Source organism: Nannobrachium achirus (genome assembly GCF_963921795.1).
Source record: "Nannobrachium achirus genome assembly, chromosome: 9".
In the NCBI taxonomy this organism is placed as follows: domain Eukaryota; kingdom Metazoa; phylum Chordata; class Actinopteri; order Myctophiformes; family Myctophidae; genus Nannobrachium; species Nannobrachium achirus.
The window spans coordinates 61,846,888-61,864,387 of record NC_137818.1 but is presented as its reverse complement, the minus strand read 5'-3'; the positions used below and the strand labels follow the sequence as shown (position 1 = coordinate 61,864,387).

The 17,500-nt window shown below is 43.5% G+C and overlaps 1 protein-coding gene across 1 annotated transcript in view; it reads right to left on the bottom strand.

The window, feature by feature from the left end:
- tmcc1a (transmembrane and coiled-coil domain family 1a) overlaps nucleotides 1–17,500 on the bottom strand; it is a 145,529-nt gene that overhangs the window by 84,133 nt on the left and 43,896 nt on the right. Inside the window, exon 3 of the mRNA XM_080733938.1 lies at nucleotides 8,550–8,926. Coding sequence (XP_080590064.1) covers nucleotides 8,550–8,926 — 377 coding nt within the window. The remainder of the gene's footprint in view (nucleotides 1–8,549; nucleotides 8,927–17,500) is intronic.

Genomic DNA, 17,500 nt, shown 5'->3' with positions numbered 1-17,500 from the left:
TTGCGGGTCCTTTGACATGAAAAGGTATTGAGCACCACTGATGTAGAAAAAAAAAATAGAACGATTTAGAAGACACTTATGGAATCGGGTCAAAATATTCAAAGGCTTGCACAAATGTTTGCGACTTTTGAAAAATAGCAGATCTACAAGCTCACAGCGCGGCACTCGGTGCCGCGCTGTGAGCTTGTAGATCCGCTGTTAAAGCATTCAATAATGTGAGGCGTGGCTCCATCAAACGTTGACACACGCACACACACACACACGCACACGCACACACACCATCGTAACCCCCTGACCCCCCAAGTGAACACAGAGGACGCCGCAACCAAAAATCTCCAAGGTCGACCTGCACTCCACTCCACTCCACCACACACCCCGCTGGTTACCATGGCAACTGCAGCGGGGCGTTGCTCCCGGCAGCAGCTCCGCCGGTGTGCTTTGGGGGTATAGGTAACCATGGCGACAGCTTTCGGATGACCTCAGTGACATTGCTCCGTTGGGCTGAGACGGCAAGCCGCTGTGATGTTGGGGATGTTGTGTGAGACAGGTTAGTGTCTGACCGTCACATCCTCAGCAGGCACGTGCACACATAGACGTCAAAGGGCGGGGGCTTGAGCCCCTGTCCTTTTATCAGTCTGTAAAAAGTGCCCTCTCCAGATCATAAATGCAGTTACATGGTAAATGGTGCATTTATATAGCACCTTTATCCAAAGCGCTTTACATAGATTGTGTATTACATTCACCCATTCACGCTCACATTCATACACCGGTGGCGGAGGAAACCATGCAAGGCACCAACCTACTCACCGGGAGCAATTAGGGGTTCAGAGTCTTGCCCAAGGACCCTTCGACATTAACTCAGGGGGAGCCCGGATTCAAACTGGGAACCCTTCGGGAACCCTTCGTGCTCTAATAACGGTTTCTCTACCCCTGAGCTATGCCGCCCCTATTACGAGTTATTACGATACGGTGAAAGAAATGCAAATGCCTCCTTTCCGTGCCATACCTGAAGGCGGCGTTCAAGAGAATTGCCGCGTCCAAACTCTCCTGAACTTGAATGCAGCATCTTGTGTTGAAAGAATTGCCCTCTCTGTGTAGAAATCCATGCCGCCTCTCCAGTATCCACTTGATTATGCTTAGTTCAGTGTGGTATCAAGTACCGAAAATAGCAGACCTCCAAGCTCATTCTTGGAGGTCTGCTATTTTCAATAGTTTCTCCAATGGCAATTTTAGAAATGTCAGCCCCTGCCTCTTTAACATTCTCTGCACATCCCTGCTCCTCAGTATCAGTCTACAAAATAACGGAACCAAATTGGACGGCTGTGGGTCTGTAACTAATGGAGCAGTGATGTCTTGCACAAAGGACTAAAGCCTGATTTAGACTAAAATTTTTGAACTATAACACAGTATATTAGTCTTCCTGTGACACAGGGACACAGACAGACCAGGCTTTTGCCGTTGTGAATCAAATTAGCCCGAAGACAAACATCAGCCCAATAAGCAAACACAACCTTCCTATGAACTGCACACACACAGCCGCTCACAGCGGGTTATCTGAGCCGACACCGCCCTCTGGTGGCAGACTGAATTATCTGCAGTCATCTGGAACTGCAGTTCCTGGTCCTAAGTTCTTGCCTGCCACTGGAACAGCCGTGATGCATCAGGCCAGGGACTTCCTGGTATGATAAGAACACTGAATCTCAAAGTGGGGTCTGGGGACCCTTAACGGGGTTCCAGGGGGTCCCCAGCTAAATTAGGAAAGGTTTAAACACGTATTAAGCCCAGTGGTGTATATTAACTAAGTACATTTACTTAAAGGAGTAGTTCACCACTTTTCAACCTGTCTTCATATAATAGGTCCTCACTAATGTTCATAATAAAATAGCACAATTGTTTTCTATTCAGTCTGGGTCTCATAGGAGAGCTGTCAAATCCTTCTACCGGTGACATCATCGTTTGACAAAAAACATTTAAATAATATTTTTGAAAAAAAATATTTAGATTTTTATTATCACGAGAACAATGGCTTCCACTTTAACATTGCAACTTTTTCAGGAATAGAAAGCCTGCAGTTTCTATTAGCTTGCATTTCCCATTGATGATGTCACCGGTAGAAGGATGCACCCACAGCTCTCCAATGAGACCCAAACTGAGTAGAAAAAAATGGTGCTATTTTATCATGAACATTAGTGAGGACCTATTATAATAAGATAGGTTGAAAAGTGGTGGAGTGCCCCTAACTTAAGTACAATTTTGAGTTATTTGTACTTTACTTGAGTACATCCAATTTCCATTACTTTTATTTCTACTCCACTACATCTCAGATCCAAATATTGTACTTTTACTCCACTACATTTATTTGAGAACTTAAGTTACTTGTTACTTTGCAGATATAAATTATAATATCACAAAACATACATAATGCACTTTAGCCCTATTTTATACCAGGATATTTGAAAATAGCTGATCTACACAACCGATCTACAGCCAAGCTTGTAGATCTGCTAGTATTTTCAAACATTTAGTACTTTTACTTTTGGTACTTTAAAGACAGGGTGAAATCAAAAACATGTTGTTCACACTTTTAGAGCATATCATATCAAAGGTCCCTAAATAGGCCATTCTTAATTACTTCCTGTGAACAGAAATTCAAAAAGTGATGACATAGACAGGTCCGCTTGCATATAAATGAACCTTTGATTACATTCACCTGTTCAGATTGGTTCAGAAACCCAAAGGCTTCCTTTTCAAACTGAAACTTCAAAATAAAATACCCCAAATAGTCATTTCATTGGGTCTTTAACTCATACAGTGCCGCCGGCCACAAGGGGCGCTAGAGTGCCAGAAATTTCTCCATAGACCTTCGCTCTAGCTTTCGTCGACACTGTCCCAAGTGCCTTGGGATTTCACTCCAGCCAATGCTATGGGTGACGATAGGAGGAAGCTACCTGACACGTAGCCAAAATGCTAACCCATTTAGAAGCCCGATCTAAAGCTATTTCAGTCGCAAAAAAACTTTTTCTTTGGGTCTGGGAACACAATCCGGAGAAAATCCTGTCTAAAGATGTGATTTATCATTGGAGTGGGGCGGCGCGATGCGGCCGTTAGCGCGACTACGGCCCGTGGATGGCCGAGTCTAAGTCCCGCCATGGATGGAAATTTAGACCGGGGCTTTGTTGAGGCCTCCGATTAAATAATTCATTTTATTAAATATCCCGAACTAGTTCGGGATAGGCACCCTGACATAAGTCGCGCCGCCGACAGTATATATTGAGGTTTTTTTGGGGGGCTCTAAACTTTATTTTAAACCATTTTCAATGGAATAAATCGTCGGACCATCTAGCGTCTCTCGTTGGCTAGCGCTGGACGAGCAAGGACCACCCACGTTGCTCCAAGCAGCTCGGGGTAAGTAAAATAGCAAATAAAATATTGTATTGGATTGAAATAAAGGCCGAACTTGTTCGGGATAGGCACTGTAAGGGTTAAGTACATTTTGATGCCACGGTTCAAGTCTGGGAACTATTGTTCCATCTAGAACACAGTGACTGTGGTCAAATTTGCCGATCGTGAGTAAAAACAGAATACCCTATTCTTAAAGGCTCAACACTTCAATAACAGCAACAATATACGTCAATAAAACTAAATGACCCATGTCCCATAATAGGAACATGGAACATTGCACGCCATCAGCAATATGTTGAACGACCGCTGCACACACAATTGAATCACAATTACACTTTAGTATGATGCTTTGAAAATTGCAGGGCCAATTAGCATGGGGAAGGGGGAGGGGGGGATAATCATTATAAAAGAAATATATATAGAACACTTTTCAATTCAAATAGCATTCACAAAGAACAATTCAAAAATGTTCTACAAGATGTATTTTTATAGGGGGCTATGGCTATTTGGGGGTCCCTGCCAGGGGTGTAGTTGTCCTGATTTAAAATGAAGCAACACGGAACTGAAAGTTCCTATGATTGGCCGTTAGTTGTGCTGTTCTGGCACCAGAAGCAACATGTTCTCCATAGGATTCCATCCGTTTCCCCAAAACTTTTACATTTGATTTTCTTATCTTAACACATCTACTGCCTCTTAATCTGAAGGTTGCTTGGTGCCTCGGTGCCACGTGGTTTCCTCCATAGGCCGCCGCTATTATTTTGAAGGGCTGGAAGGGGGTTGTTTTTGTTTTTTTGGATTATCACTTGACGGCAACGATTACGTCATCTAGTCACATGACAGTGTGGGACAAGAAGAGGGAAGATGGCTGCGCCCTGCCTTGTCCCTTGTTTACATTTAGATCTGCTGCAAAATGTCTCAAAATGGCTATTTTGTTTAAATGAAGTTTCTTTATGGCCTCTCCATTGACTTAACATTGAGGAGCTTCACTTCGCGTGCACGCCCAACGTGCGTTGTAAACAAATCGCCGACATTACCGATGCGAGCGGGACCGGAGCGACATTAAGTAAGTAATAATATCTTTACTGTATATACAGTAAGATTCACAGTCCTCACCGTCAACGGCGCCATGGTATTAACCCTTTCAATGACGGTGAGGACTGTCAACGGCGGCGAAAAAGTTAATAAACATTGTCATAAATACTTTATGGTTCCTGTCGCTAGTTTAAAGCCTCGTTTCAATCACCATGATATATTTGTGATCATAGGCTTGTGATGATTCTTCTTCGTGTGCTTTATTTTCGGCAAGCTCTCAAGACAGAATGTCCCATGTATCCCTGCGGTTGCACGTGACCGTTGGCAGCCAATAGCATTCAAGATGGTACCATTTCTACCAATGAACGTTGATTTCTAGCCGCCGTGTGTAACAAACAGAAGTGGCTACTTTGTGCCAAGAGAGAAATCTGCCTTCCGACGTTCCGAGGTGTATTTATGAAGGTCAAGTGCAATGGAGAGATTATTTTATGATATATGCCATACAACGGCCAAAAAAGCTTCATTTTCGCAGCATAGAAATCAATGGCTTTCCACTGTCCATATTGTTTTACAGTCTATGGAATGGAAAGGTTGTGGAAGGGGAACCTCAGCTTATGAGATTGCAGAAATACAATGTACTGTATTTAGGACACTCTGGCATATCTAGTATGTATTTCCACTGGATGGGCAGATATACTGAGAAATAGCAGTCTACTCTACAGTATCTGCTCAATGCATTATGATAAAACTGCTGTGTGTTTGGGATATGTTCGTGGAAGCATTCACCCGAGGCTGAAAGATAAAACATTCTAAGAGGAAATGCATTCATTTTGGCAGGGCGTGTGTGCGTGTGTGTGTGCGACTCTGTGTGTGTGTGTGTGTGTGTGTGTGTGTGTGTGTGTGTGTGTGTGTGTGTGTGTGTGTGTGTGTGTGTGTGTGCGCGCGCGTGTGTGTGTGTCCACATCTGGCTCGAGCCTGAATAAATGCTGTTCGTGCTCAAGGGGGATTAGAGGACTGAGGACAAAATATGCATGCCCACAAACAAACACAATTTCCCTCCATCTGAGAACAAAAAAAAAGCACTCTCACTACTATACTGGATCAGAGTATCGCTGTCCCCAACAGACAACATGATCACAGTACTGCTGTCCCCGACACACACAATGTCACGATAGAACTAGGGCTGTCACGATTATGACGTTTTACATGACGATTAACTGTCACTCAAATAATTGCGATTAACGATTTAATTGTGTTTTTGTCGTTGACAATCACATTTCTGTTTGGCTTGTAGGCTTTGAAGTTGCACATGGCAGATATGACACATAACCTAAATATACGGTACAAAGAAATGAAGGACGTATTTGACAACTTTACACTTTAAAAAGAACATTGATAGTGGAAATAGACGATCTATGAGCTTGTAGATCTGCTATTTCCACTATTTATTAAATGTTTGAACATACAAACATTTTTCAACATGTAAACGATTATGACGATTATCACAAAATATTTGCGATTATGTCAAATAATTGCGATTAGACGATTTTGTATTAATTTTGACAGCCCTAGATAGAACGAAGCAGCAGTGCTAGTCTAGGCACTAGCGGCACAACCAGTTAGCGCACGATCGATCACCATGCTCCAGTGGCAAACAGAGTTCAATTCCCGACTACCGTCATGTTTCCCCGTCACTCGGACCTCAGATTCCTGTCTTAAAGATGGGGTGCCATGATTTCTTCCCCCTCTAAAACATGATTATCAACTATTTTGATTATACTAGGAGGAAGACCTTTTCCCAAAAAGTGTACAGAAAGAGTTAAAATTGTTCATTGTTCATTAAGTATGCCTGGTTGTCATGGTGGGTGGTGACCCAGCTGAAGTTAGCCACACCCACAGTGTTGGGTGAATGGTAATTAGGTTTATTCTATGATGTAATTGTATCTGTGTTTTTGGACCAGCACGTTTGACCCACAAGGTGGCAGCCTCCAGGAAAAAAAAATAATAATACAAAGGGAATACATAATTGCCCATAACAACCAAACCAGGGGGTCTAATGAAGTACTGTCAACCTCCTAGACACATGAAAACCAGAAGAAGTACAAAACTATGGAACCGCCTCTTTAAGGTACTTGCACACTGAGAGCGTGACAACAAACTATCCGAAAATGCGACTATTTCACGTCAAACTATTAATTTTGGTGATGCCTCATTCACACACAACCGATGCCTTGTTTTAATCACTGTGAAGCGACCTCATTTCAAAAAAGTAATTACGTTTCTTTATTGCTGCATAACATTTGCGTTGTGCTCTCATGGCACACATACAAAAAATAAACGCTCCTGTTAATCCTGAGGAGGATTTAATTTGACTGTGCGGTGCATTTTAAATAGCACAGCACCTCACCTTAAGTTCAACCCACAGGCAGAGACAGTTCTTGCCTGACTGCGAGCGCCAGACATCTCACACTACGTTCACTACGTTTCACTCCGGGAGAGTCTGAGATTACCAGGGCAGATTCTATTTCGGCGTGGGCGGGCTAAAGCCTATTGACGTCACACACACACACACACACATACACACACACACACGCGACGTGGCGTGACATTGCAAAAATACGTTATTTCTCATAACATATTATATGTCTGCATGTTTACGTTAGTGCAAAATGGTATTAAAACGTGAGGAAACGGCACTATTTCATAGTTTATTAATAATACGAGTCGAGTCTGACTCCGCCATGACAGTTTTCACGGACCAATCAGAGTCCACTAGACTCTCACGTGGGCAGAGGACACCAATCAGAGTCCACGAGCGAGTCTCACGTGAGCTCAAGAACTCTGTTTGGAGGGGGCTGGGACCGGAGCATAGAGTTCACGTGCCCCAAGCATACAACCCTGATTGGCCCATTCAATGCGCCCGCTCTTCAGGCGCGTTTGAAATAGATTAAAATATGTGCAGCTTCAGTCCACACTACAAACCACCCACCAACAGGGGGGGGTGATGTGCGGACTGAAGTGTCAGGCTAAGACAGTTCAGGAGACACAGATCTCACCCATGTTATAGAGCAGTGCTTCCCAAACTTTTCAGGTCGAGACCCAAAAGAGAGATGTTTGACTCGAACCCAAACTAGTGAAAATAGCAGATCTACAAGTGCACAATGTGCCACTTCGCACCGCATTAGAAGCTTGTAGATCATTTTCACTTGATCATTATCATTTTTTTTATTAATGGAATTTTATGGATTTGTCTAAAAGGATTCTTTAAATTTGTATTTTATCAGATTTTTACTCGAGTCGTGACTCGTGACGCACAAATGGGTCTGAAGCACTGTTTGGGAAACAATGTTATTACAGAGCCGTGGTTCTTAAAGTGGATTCCAGGGACTCTGTGGGTTCCTGGGGGTCTAAATTGACCTATACAAGTCTGTAACTCTGACGGGTTCATTTGGTTCCATTTGTATATGGGGAGACCTTGATGATATTTTAAAGATGGGGTGCCATGATTTTTTCCCCCCTAAAACCTGATGATAAGGTATTATGATTATACTTGGAGGAAGATGTTTTCCAAAAAAGTGTACAGAAAGTGATAAAATTATGTTTTAATGTGGGCACACCCACCAGTGTATTAAGTATGCCTGGTGACCCAGCTGAAGTGAAGCCACACCCACAATGTTGGGTGTATGGTAGCCTCGGAAACCCAGGCTTATTTTGGCGATCTGAAGAAAAAGAAGCCTGGGCGATCAAGTTATGATCACTGTTGTGGGAAGTGTAGAATTTCCCTAACCAATCAGAGTGCAGAGAGCGTCGCACCGAATGTGTTGACGTCATGACGCAGCAGCGTTCTCTGCGCTGAGCAGAGGAGCAGAGGGGGGGGGGGGGGGGGGGGGGGAGGGAGAACACATGCTATTGGCCAGAGACTTGCGGAGAGATTCGCCGCGCCCGCCCATCTGCCTACACAAACTGTCTGTGTTAGGTTAGAGTGGGTGTACGGTAAAACTCCATAGACACATACTGTACAAAACAGAAAAAGTACAAAACTATGGCACCACCTCTTTAAAGTTTGAGAAACATTGTATAAAGAGAATAACAATTCAGAGCTGCCGTCAACTCACCCGGTCCGCCTCGTCCGTGGACTGGTACCCCGACGACAGCAGCAGGCTGTCGCTGCAGGGCGGGTGTCCTCCGGGGGGGGCGGCGGCGGCGGTGGTGGGCGTGGTGTCGGAGGTGGAGGAGGAGCGGCGGCGGCGGCTGGCGTGCTGCTGGTGGTGATGGTGCTGATGCTGCGGGTCGTGGGTGTGGCGGCGGTGGAGGCCCGCCTGCGGGCTGCTGCTGCCTCTCAGGCGGGGGTTGCGGTCTCCGCTGCTGGAACCGCCCGACCCGGAACCGCCTGGGTCGGTGCCGCCCTTGCTGCGGCGGCTCTGCAGGCTGGTCCCCCGCCTCATGCTGCTGCCTCCTCCTCCCGCGGGGGCCGAGCAGCCCCGGGTCCCAGCTGGGGAGGGGAGAACCACAGGGGCAGAAGAGGGGGGGAGGAGGTCAGAGTCGGGAGGAGGACCGCCGCGGGGGGACGCCGCTGCCTGGGCGTCCTCGGAGGGAACCGAGACCACCGAGGAGGACGAGGAGGAAGAGGAGGAGGCGATGGTGGCGGAGCGCGCGAGGGGCAGCGGCGGGCGGCGGCGCTGCTGCTGGAACAGCAGCCGGAGCCCCTGGCCGAAGACCCCCACGCTCTGCCGGGCACTCTGGCCCATCCGGCGGAGAGAGGCGGGCTCCGACGGCGAGGAGGACAAGGCCTCCGGCAGCGCCCTCTGGCTGTTGTTGCCCCCCTGTCGTTGCATTTGGCCCCCTGCACAGCAGCGTTAATTCTTTCAGAAAGTTTTGATTTAGTCTTAAGTCTTTTGATTAACACATCATTTAGTCTTAGTCCCGTCTTGGTCTTCTGGAATTGTTTTTGTCTGGTCTAGTCTTAGTCGACTAAATATCGAAACATTTAATCTTACGCTGGTTGCACACTACACTGCGTTTTCTCGTTGCGTTTTGGAAATCCGAAATCCTCGAAAGCATTTTCCAGGCCAAGAAGAGAGAGAGGAGAGAAAGAGAGCAAGGGACCCAGTGGTGACAGTTGCGAAAATCTGAAAAAATCAACCCTGGTCAAAAAATAAATACGAAACGGGCAGCAGTGTGCAAACGTGATTGACATAAAGTGAGGTTGATTTTTTTATTCACGCGCTCCAAAATTCACCCCGATATTCGGCCCGAAAAACGCAGCAGTGTGCAAAGACCTTGAGTCTTAGTCTTTCGGGATTAGTCTTTGTCTTTTAGGATAGTTTTTTTTTGTTTGGCTAAATATAACCACATAACTCTGAACAAGTCATTGTGTTCTACTGCCTGTTACTTGGTCAAAATAATCTATAAAAATATATATTAATAAATAAAATATGTATTTGGCTTTAATTTCATTGCAGTTACATACCAGTGTTAATTTTTACAGCCATTAGTCTGAGACTTAGATTTAGTCTTAGTCTTAATAAAAGTCTTAATAACACAAATAATAGTCTTAGTCTCCTGGAATTGTTTTAGTCTAGTCTAGTCGACAAAATATCAAAATCTTAGTCTTAGTCAACAAAATTAACGCTGCTCTGCACAGCCCTCTGGAAGGGATCGACGGGGCAACACAGCAGTTAGTGGTTTAGCAACACAGAAGAGAATCACTTCCCTCTCTGTCTGGCCTCTATGGGGGACCAGGGAGTCAGCCTTGTCCTGACCATGTCCGGTCACCTGTGCGGTGACTGGAAAGTAACATGCATAGTAGGAAGACCGCAACGCAGCAGAGTCTGAGAGGAGAAGGAGAATGAAGAAGAAGAGGTGGGGGTTTTCTGGGAGAGGAGGGTCAGAAGGGCTCGGGCAGTGGTCAAAGGCACGCGTCCACAGCAGAAGAAGCATGCATCAGTGAGTCAGGATACAAGTAGCCATGCTGGTCTAAGCACAGAGAGAGAGGGGGAGATGAGTTATGAGATGCTTGGAATGTAGCCTGGACCCTGAATCGCTAGAGTTTTCATTTTCCCTCCTTCGCTCATTGAGCTGTTTAGACCAGGTACGCGTTATTGGGTATTATCATTTTATGCTTAAACTATTAAAAAATAGCAGATCTACAAGCTCGCAGCTGCGAGTTTGAAGATCTGCTATTTTTAAGTCATGAAAGTGTGTGCAAATCTTTGGATATATGTATTTTTAAAGCGGACGTTTGTAACTTAAATTTTGCTTCCGGGGGTCCCTGGAACTAAATATTTTGAGATGGGGCTCCGTGGCCAAATACATATCATTTTGGGGGTCCGTTACATGAAAAAGTTTGAGCACCACTGACACAAAAACATAGGTTTTAAAAAAAAAAACAAGGATTCAAAAGACACTTAATCGGGTCAAAATTCAAACGTTCGCGATTTTAAAAAAAAAACAGATCTACAAGCTCGCAGCGCGGCACTCGGTGCCGCGCTGTGAGCTTGTAGATCTGCTATTTTTGAATAGTTAAAGCGTAAAACAATAATACGCAATAATGCGTACCCGTTCTCATGTGACTTAATTTGGATTTCATGATTCATGAGTCCAACAGTGGATTCCTCTGTCGGAGGCAGTTGAAGAATATGAGCATTCTCTGGCAACACTCACTCACATGCTCACTGTTAGCATGTGCTTACAATGTACACATGTGAGGAGACAGCAACTCTTTGCTACAAGTGATTTATCAGGAACAATCCGGCCTGAGATTTGGCCAAAGGAATTCCGAAAAGCTTCCCGAGACAGCAGCCGTTGAAGAGATGCTGAACTTTAGCAGAACCTTGGGTGGATTTATGGTCATAATATATAAGTCTAAATATTGCCCATCAGTTTATCGTCACTGTCGGGCAGAAACCTTGTATTTCCAAGTTTCAAATTTGTACGTTTTTTCGCAAAGCAAAGCCCTGCTTCATCATACAAGGCTGTCGCACAAAAGTAGTGAAAACAGCAGATTTACAAGCACAAACGAACGGTTTTGGACATACAAGGTTTTCACCCCACAACGGCGTTATGTGGGTCTGTCATTGAGGATGGAACCAGATGGGTTCGTTTGAAAACCACACGTTCATCACATAAAGTAATGCAAAGTTGCAAACAAAGCAGATATTCTGAGATGTATAAAAACAAGCCCTGGTAGGTTGTTTTTGGAGTGTGAAATTACAATAGGTTAGTGACTACACTACTAAAGAAAAGAAAAAGGAGAACAGAACACACCAGAGACAGACATTAAAATTTGCTAACAGGAGGAATGGCCACGTCACTATGACTCAGACATACGCCCATATATAGGCACGTCACTATGACTCAGACATGTAACCATGAACAAACCCGATACGCCCATATATAGGCACGTCACTATGACTCAGACATAACCATGAACAAACCCGATACGCCCATATATAGGCACGTCACTATGAGTCGGACATAACCATGAACAAACCAGATACACCCATATATAGGCACGTCACTATGACTCAGACATAACCATGAACAAACCCGATACGCCCATATATACGTCACTATGACTCAGACATAACAATGAACAAACCCGAGACGCCCATATATAGGCACGTCACTATGACTCAGACATAACCATAAACAAACCTGATAAGCCCATATGCAGGCATATATGATATGGAGATCCGATTGTCCAGGGCCACAGATCCGACCACAATGCCTATATAGGGTCAAGCGCATATATGTGAACGACCGCCTTCAAACTCGGCGCGCACATCGACGAGGACCTGAGGGAGTGCGGTGCGGGGTCCGCTGCCGAGTTGTTCGGACGTGCATTTATCCAGAAGCGCCAGTCTGACTGATATATCCAGGCATTATGGATATCCAGTTGTTCAGAACCGCCGATTCCAAAGTAGGCCTCTAGTTATACTGTATATATATACAAGCAGAAAACACAGCACTCGGCACTTGTTATCAGCCAGCTGTTGCTGAGACTTATGGTGCTGGCGGTAGCAGTCACTGACAAGTTCAGATCTTTAGTACGCAGCATTGGACAGGTTATCACATGGGTGAAATAGACTGGCACCCTCTCTCTCCCTCTCCCCCTCTCAGGGCCAATCCCAATAATACCCCCCCCCCCCCCCCCCCCCCCCCCCCCTCAGTTCAGCCTACCTCTTGGCACTAGCCCTCTATTACAGCATGTGGGTTCACGGGTAGGCTAAGGTGTCCTGTTCCTTTTTGCACATCAAGGGCTAAGGGCCATCTACCCCTCTAAGTGAGTGTCCCTCTGTCTGTAACAAATTCAAATGCAAGCTTCAAACCGCAGGAGAGACGAATGTTCTGTGAAGTGCATGTGAATGGAGCTTTTTGCGAATAATCAAGAAAACATTTTCAAATCCACCGGAGTATCTTAGTTTAAAGGGATAGTTTACCCCCAAAAAATATATATATTTTTTTCCTATTGATTACTCACCCCATGTCACATTCCTAATAAGAAGGGAATACTGTAAAAAGTCCTGTAATAAATTCCTTTCCAAAAATGTCTTCACCAATGTGTTTGTAAAGGTGTCTAGTAACACATCCCACAAAGACGTTACAGCTGATGAAAGTTGGAGTCCCATTAAATTAACTATACAGGATAAACACACCAAAATAAATATGCTTTAAGTAGCATGTGAAGGGGTCAAACTAGGGGTTTTTAATGATTCTGAATCCATTGCAAGCATTTGTTTTGCACAAAAAACATTCCTTGGGGTAGAAACAGCCCCCATACAATTATTGTTTAGGGATGAGTCATCACTTTTCAAACTTTTGTGGGAGCCGCCTTGACCCCAAGGAATGTTTTCCGTGCAAAACAAATGCTTGCAATGGATTCAGAATCATTAAAAAAACCCTAGTTTGACCCTTCACATGCTACTTAAAGCATATTAATTTTGGTGTGTTTTATCCTGTATAGTTAACTCATTGACTGCCAAGGCACGAGTTTCACGAGTTATTACAGTACTCCCAGGCTGCCACAGCCCGAGTTTCCCGAGTTGGAAGCCATTTTGAAAAAAAGATTTTTTTTTTTTTTTTTTTTTCAAAATTCTTTTTTATAAAAAAAAATCTAAAAATGCCTCAAATGTATTAGGCATGATCGCAATTGCGAAATTGCATGTTTAGCCCCATAACAAACACATCTTTCAAAATGTCAAAAATGGCTGTTTTGTGTTTTTTGTATCTCATGAATGCCTGAACGGATTTCCAAGCGGATTTTTTTGTTTGAAAGCTGTTAAAAAGTACTACACATATGGTGCATGATCTAGGCATGGGCGTGCACGATCCGTGCACTAAAAATTGATCCGTGCACTAGAAATTTAGGAAGGTGGCAGTGTTTGTTTTGTCTGACTTTGAAGGCTTCTATCTCATGAATGCCTGAACGGATTTCCAAGCGGATTTTTTTGTTTGAAAGCTGTTAAAAAGTACTACACATATGGTGCATATATGGTGCATGGGCGTGCACGATCCGTGCACTAAAAATTGATCCGTGCACTAGAAATTTAGGAACGTGGCATCCTGGTACTTGGCGGCCATCTTGAAAAGGGCATTCAATGAGTTAATTGCGACCGTCAGGGAGCAGTTTACTACCAGTAAGACTCCCTAATCGGGAGATAAGCGACCGTTGGTCGCTTATCTCCACAAATATCACAACCAGTAGTAAACTGCTCCCTGACGGTCGCAATGAAAACCTCCACCGGCCGTCCGTCCGTCACACGTCACACGTCACACCTTTGCCCTGCTCATATCTCCGCATCAGTATGACATCACACCACATGTGTACACAAACCTTTGTGTACGTTGCTGTGGCAACAGTCTGTTGTTGCTGGTTTGTTAGTGTACGTTAGCAACCACCTTAGCAACCATGGTTTTACCCTAGCAACCAACTGTTTACCCTAGCAACCAACTGTTTACCATAGCAACCATGTTTTTTTACCCTAGCAACCAACTGTTTACCATAGCAACCAGATACGCAGAGCAGGGATCTCCATATATGGGCATAAACAGGTGACATCACACTGATGTCAGATACTCAGAGCAGGGATTTCTCCATAATATATGGGCATAAAAGGGATTCTGTTAGGGATCTCCATATATGGGCATAAAAGGGATTCTGTTAGGGATCTCCATATATGGGCATACAAGGGATTCTGTTAGGGATCTCCATATATATGGGCATAAAAGGGATTCTGTTCCATATATGGGCATAAAAGGGATTCTGTTAGGGATCTCCATATATGGGCATAAAAGGGCTTCTGTTAGGGATCTCCATATATGGGCATAAAAGGGATTCTGTTAGGGATCTCCATATATGGGCATAAAAGGGATTCTGTTAGGGATCTCCATATATGGGCATAAAAGGGATTATGTTAGGGATCTCCATATATGGGCATAAAAGGGATTCTGTTAGGGATCTCCATATATGGGCATAAAAGGGATTCTGTTAGCTGTTAGTGATCTCCATATATGGGCATAAAAGGGATGCTGTTAGGGATCTCCATATATGGGCATAAAAGGGATTCTGTTAGGGATCTCCATATATGGGCATGAAAGGGATTCTGTTAGGGATCTCCATATATGGGCATAAAAGGGATGGTATCCCAGATGATGCCCTGTTAGGAGATCCACACTAACAGAATCCATATATGGTCCTACCGACAGCTGCTATAAGCCAACCCTGGCGATAAGGTCTGAGTCGAAGAAATGCTTCTTTCCTGGCAAGAATTGCCCCTTTATACTATAGGGCTCGTTTGTGTATTGTATGACATCACGCCACATCATCGGCTGAGGACTGTGTGATGTCATCATATCTCCATATATGGAGACATAAGTTGCTCATGCCCAAATATGGGCTGGTGAGGTCAGACTTAGTGTGATGCGTAGGTTATCTCCATATATGGAGATTCAACTTCAATGAGTAACCATGGCAAACTGTCAACTGCCCGTATGTCTTGATAATTGGTAAAACAAACTTTTGGCCTATTTGTGGAGATAAGCGACCAACGGTCGCTTATCTCCCGATTAGGGAGTCTTACTGGTTTAATGGGACTCCAATTTCCATCAGCTGTAACTGATTCTCCTAGGGAAACTGAATTTCAGTCTTTGTGGGATGTGTTACTAGACACCTTTACAAACACATTGGTGAAGAATTGTTTTGGTAAGGAATTTATTCCAGGATATGACACTATTTCTGACAATATTCCCTTCTTATAAGACAATAAAGTGGTTCCCTATGGAGACACAACGCTTTGTTCCCACAAATTATTGGCTTAGGAAACCAAAAAGCACATCCATGAATTCAAGTCTTCATGGTGTGAGTAATCGATGGGGGAAAAAAGTCAGTTGGGGGTGAACTATCCCTTTAATGTAGATGCAAAGGAATATGTAACTGAATATGTAATTATGTAATATCTTTCAGCATTTCACAAACTGAGATGTCAATAGAACGAGGAGTGACCAGGAGTTATTTCCATGTTGTGTGTATGAAGCTAAGAAAACAGCAGCACACCGTTCATCTGATATCAGTTCCCGTCAGAAAAGTACAGTATATGGACAGGACTAATGCTTATTGAGCTATTTTGCACTTTTAGGGCTTAACATCACTGTGAAACAGATGATGTGTAAACAAGCATCCTGGTTATTGTCAATTTATTAATCTGCGTTCTGTCCAGAAAATTGGTTTAAATTAGTCCCCCCAGGAATCCGCGGAGAAAAAGTCTTGATTCCGCGGAGAACAATCCTGATTCTGCGGAATTCTGCGGAGAACAATTCTTGATTCCGCGGACATTATAAAACAACCTTAAATTACCAGTTATCAAGCTAAAAGTTCTAATAATCAAGTAAAACCCTTCATGAAATAGCTATTAGCTACAATTAATTGTAATTAGTGGTTAGAATAATAAAATATTCGAATAATCATTTTTGAGAATAAAAATTCTGATATTAAATTATATTATTTTTTAATTGTTATTGTTTTTAATAATTACTTTATGTTGCAAAGACTATATTGTCATCCAAACCATGTAAACCACATTTTAGAGGATTGATTGATTGATTGAAGACTTTATTAGAAGTTTGCATAGGAAAAGGTACAGTTTCATGACGGTACATTTCACTGGTACAAGGTCTACTAAAAGGAGATCCATGAAAAGACTAAGCTTATTTCCATAGGAAACTACAGGATAGCCTACCTACTACCTAGTATGGGTGTAATATTTATTTATTCTCTTCTGCATTAGCATTGTTATTGCCAGGCAGGGTTAGAGAGGAACTATAGTAAATGGCTTAAAGTCTCATGAAATGCAAAATTCAAATATGTTTAATGAGCGAATGTGCTGTACATGAAAGTGAGTCATATCCCACACACCAGGATCCAGGCTGACTGGGATGACACACAGACTGCAGTGTTGGGGAAGTTACTTTGAAAGCCTAACTTGTACAGTTACAAGAAACTCATACAAGAAACTCACCATGGCAGTAACTTGATCAAGTTAAAGTTATATCCCTGGAGAAATGTAACTTATAAAGTTTCAAGTTACATAAAAAATGTAACTGGAGTAACTTGAGTTACTTTCCCAATTTTTCCAGCCTTAAATTGAGAATGTACATTTGGTGTACATGAAACAAACATGAGCCAAAAATGACCCAAAAAGTATCTCAGTTACTTGACGAGTTCCAAAAATATGAATGTAACTCAGTTACCAGCAAGTTACAGCAACATGTAACTTAGTTACGTAACTCAGTTACATGTAACTTTAACTTCCCCAACACTGAGGATATAACAGTACAAGAGGTTGTAAAGCAGACGGACCCGTGCAAGCTGAGAGAGGGGGAACATAGACGACAGATGTAGAGGTGAGAATACAGAGAAGAATGATGAAAGAGAGGGAGAGAGTAGGGCTGTCACGATTATGACATTTTACATGACGATTAATTGTCACTCAAATAATTGCGATTAACGATTTAATTGTGTTTTCGTCGTTGACAATTACATTCCTGTTTGGCTTATGGGCTTTGACGT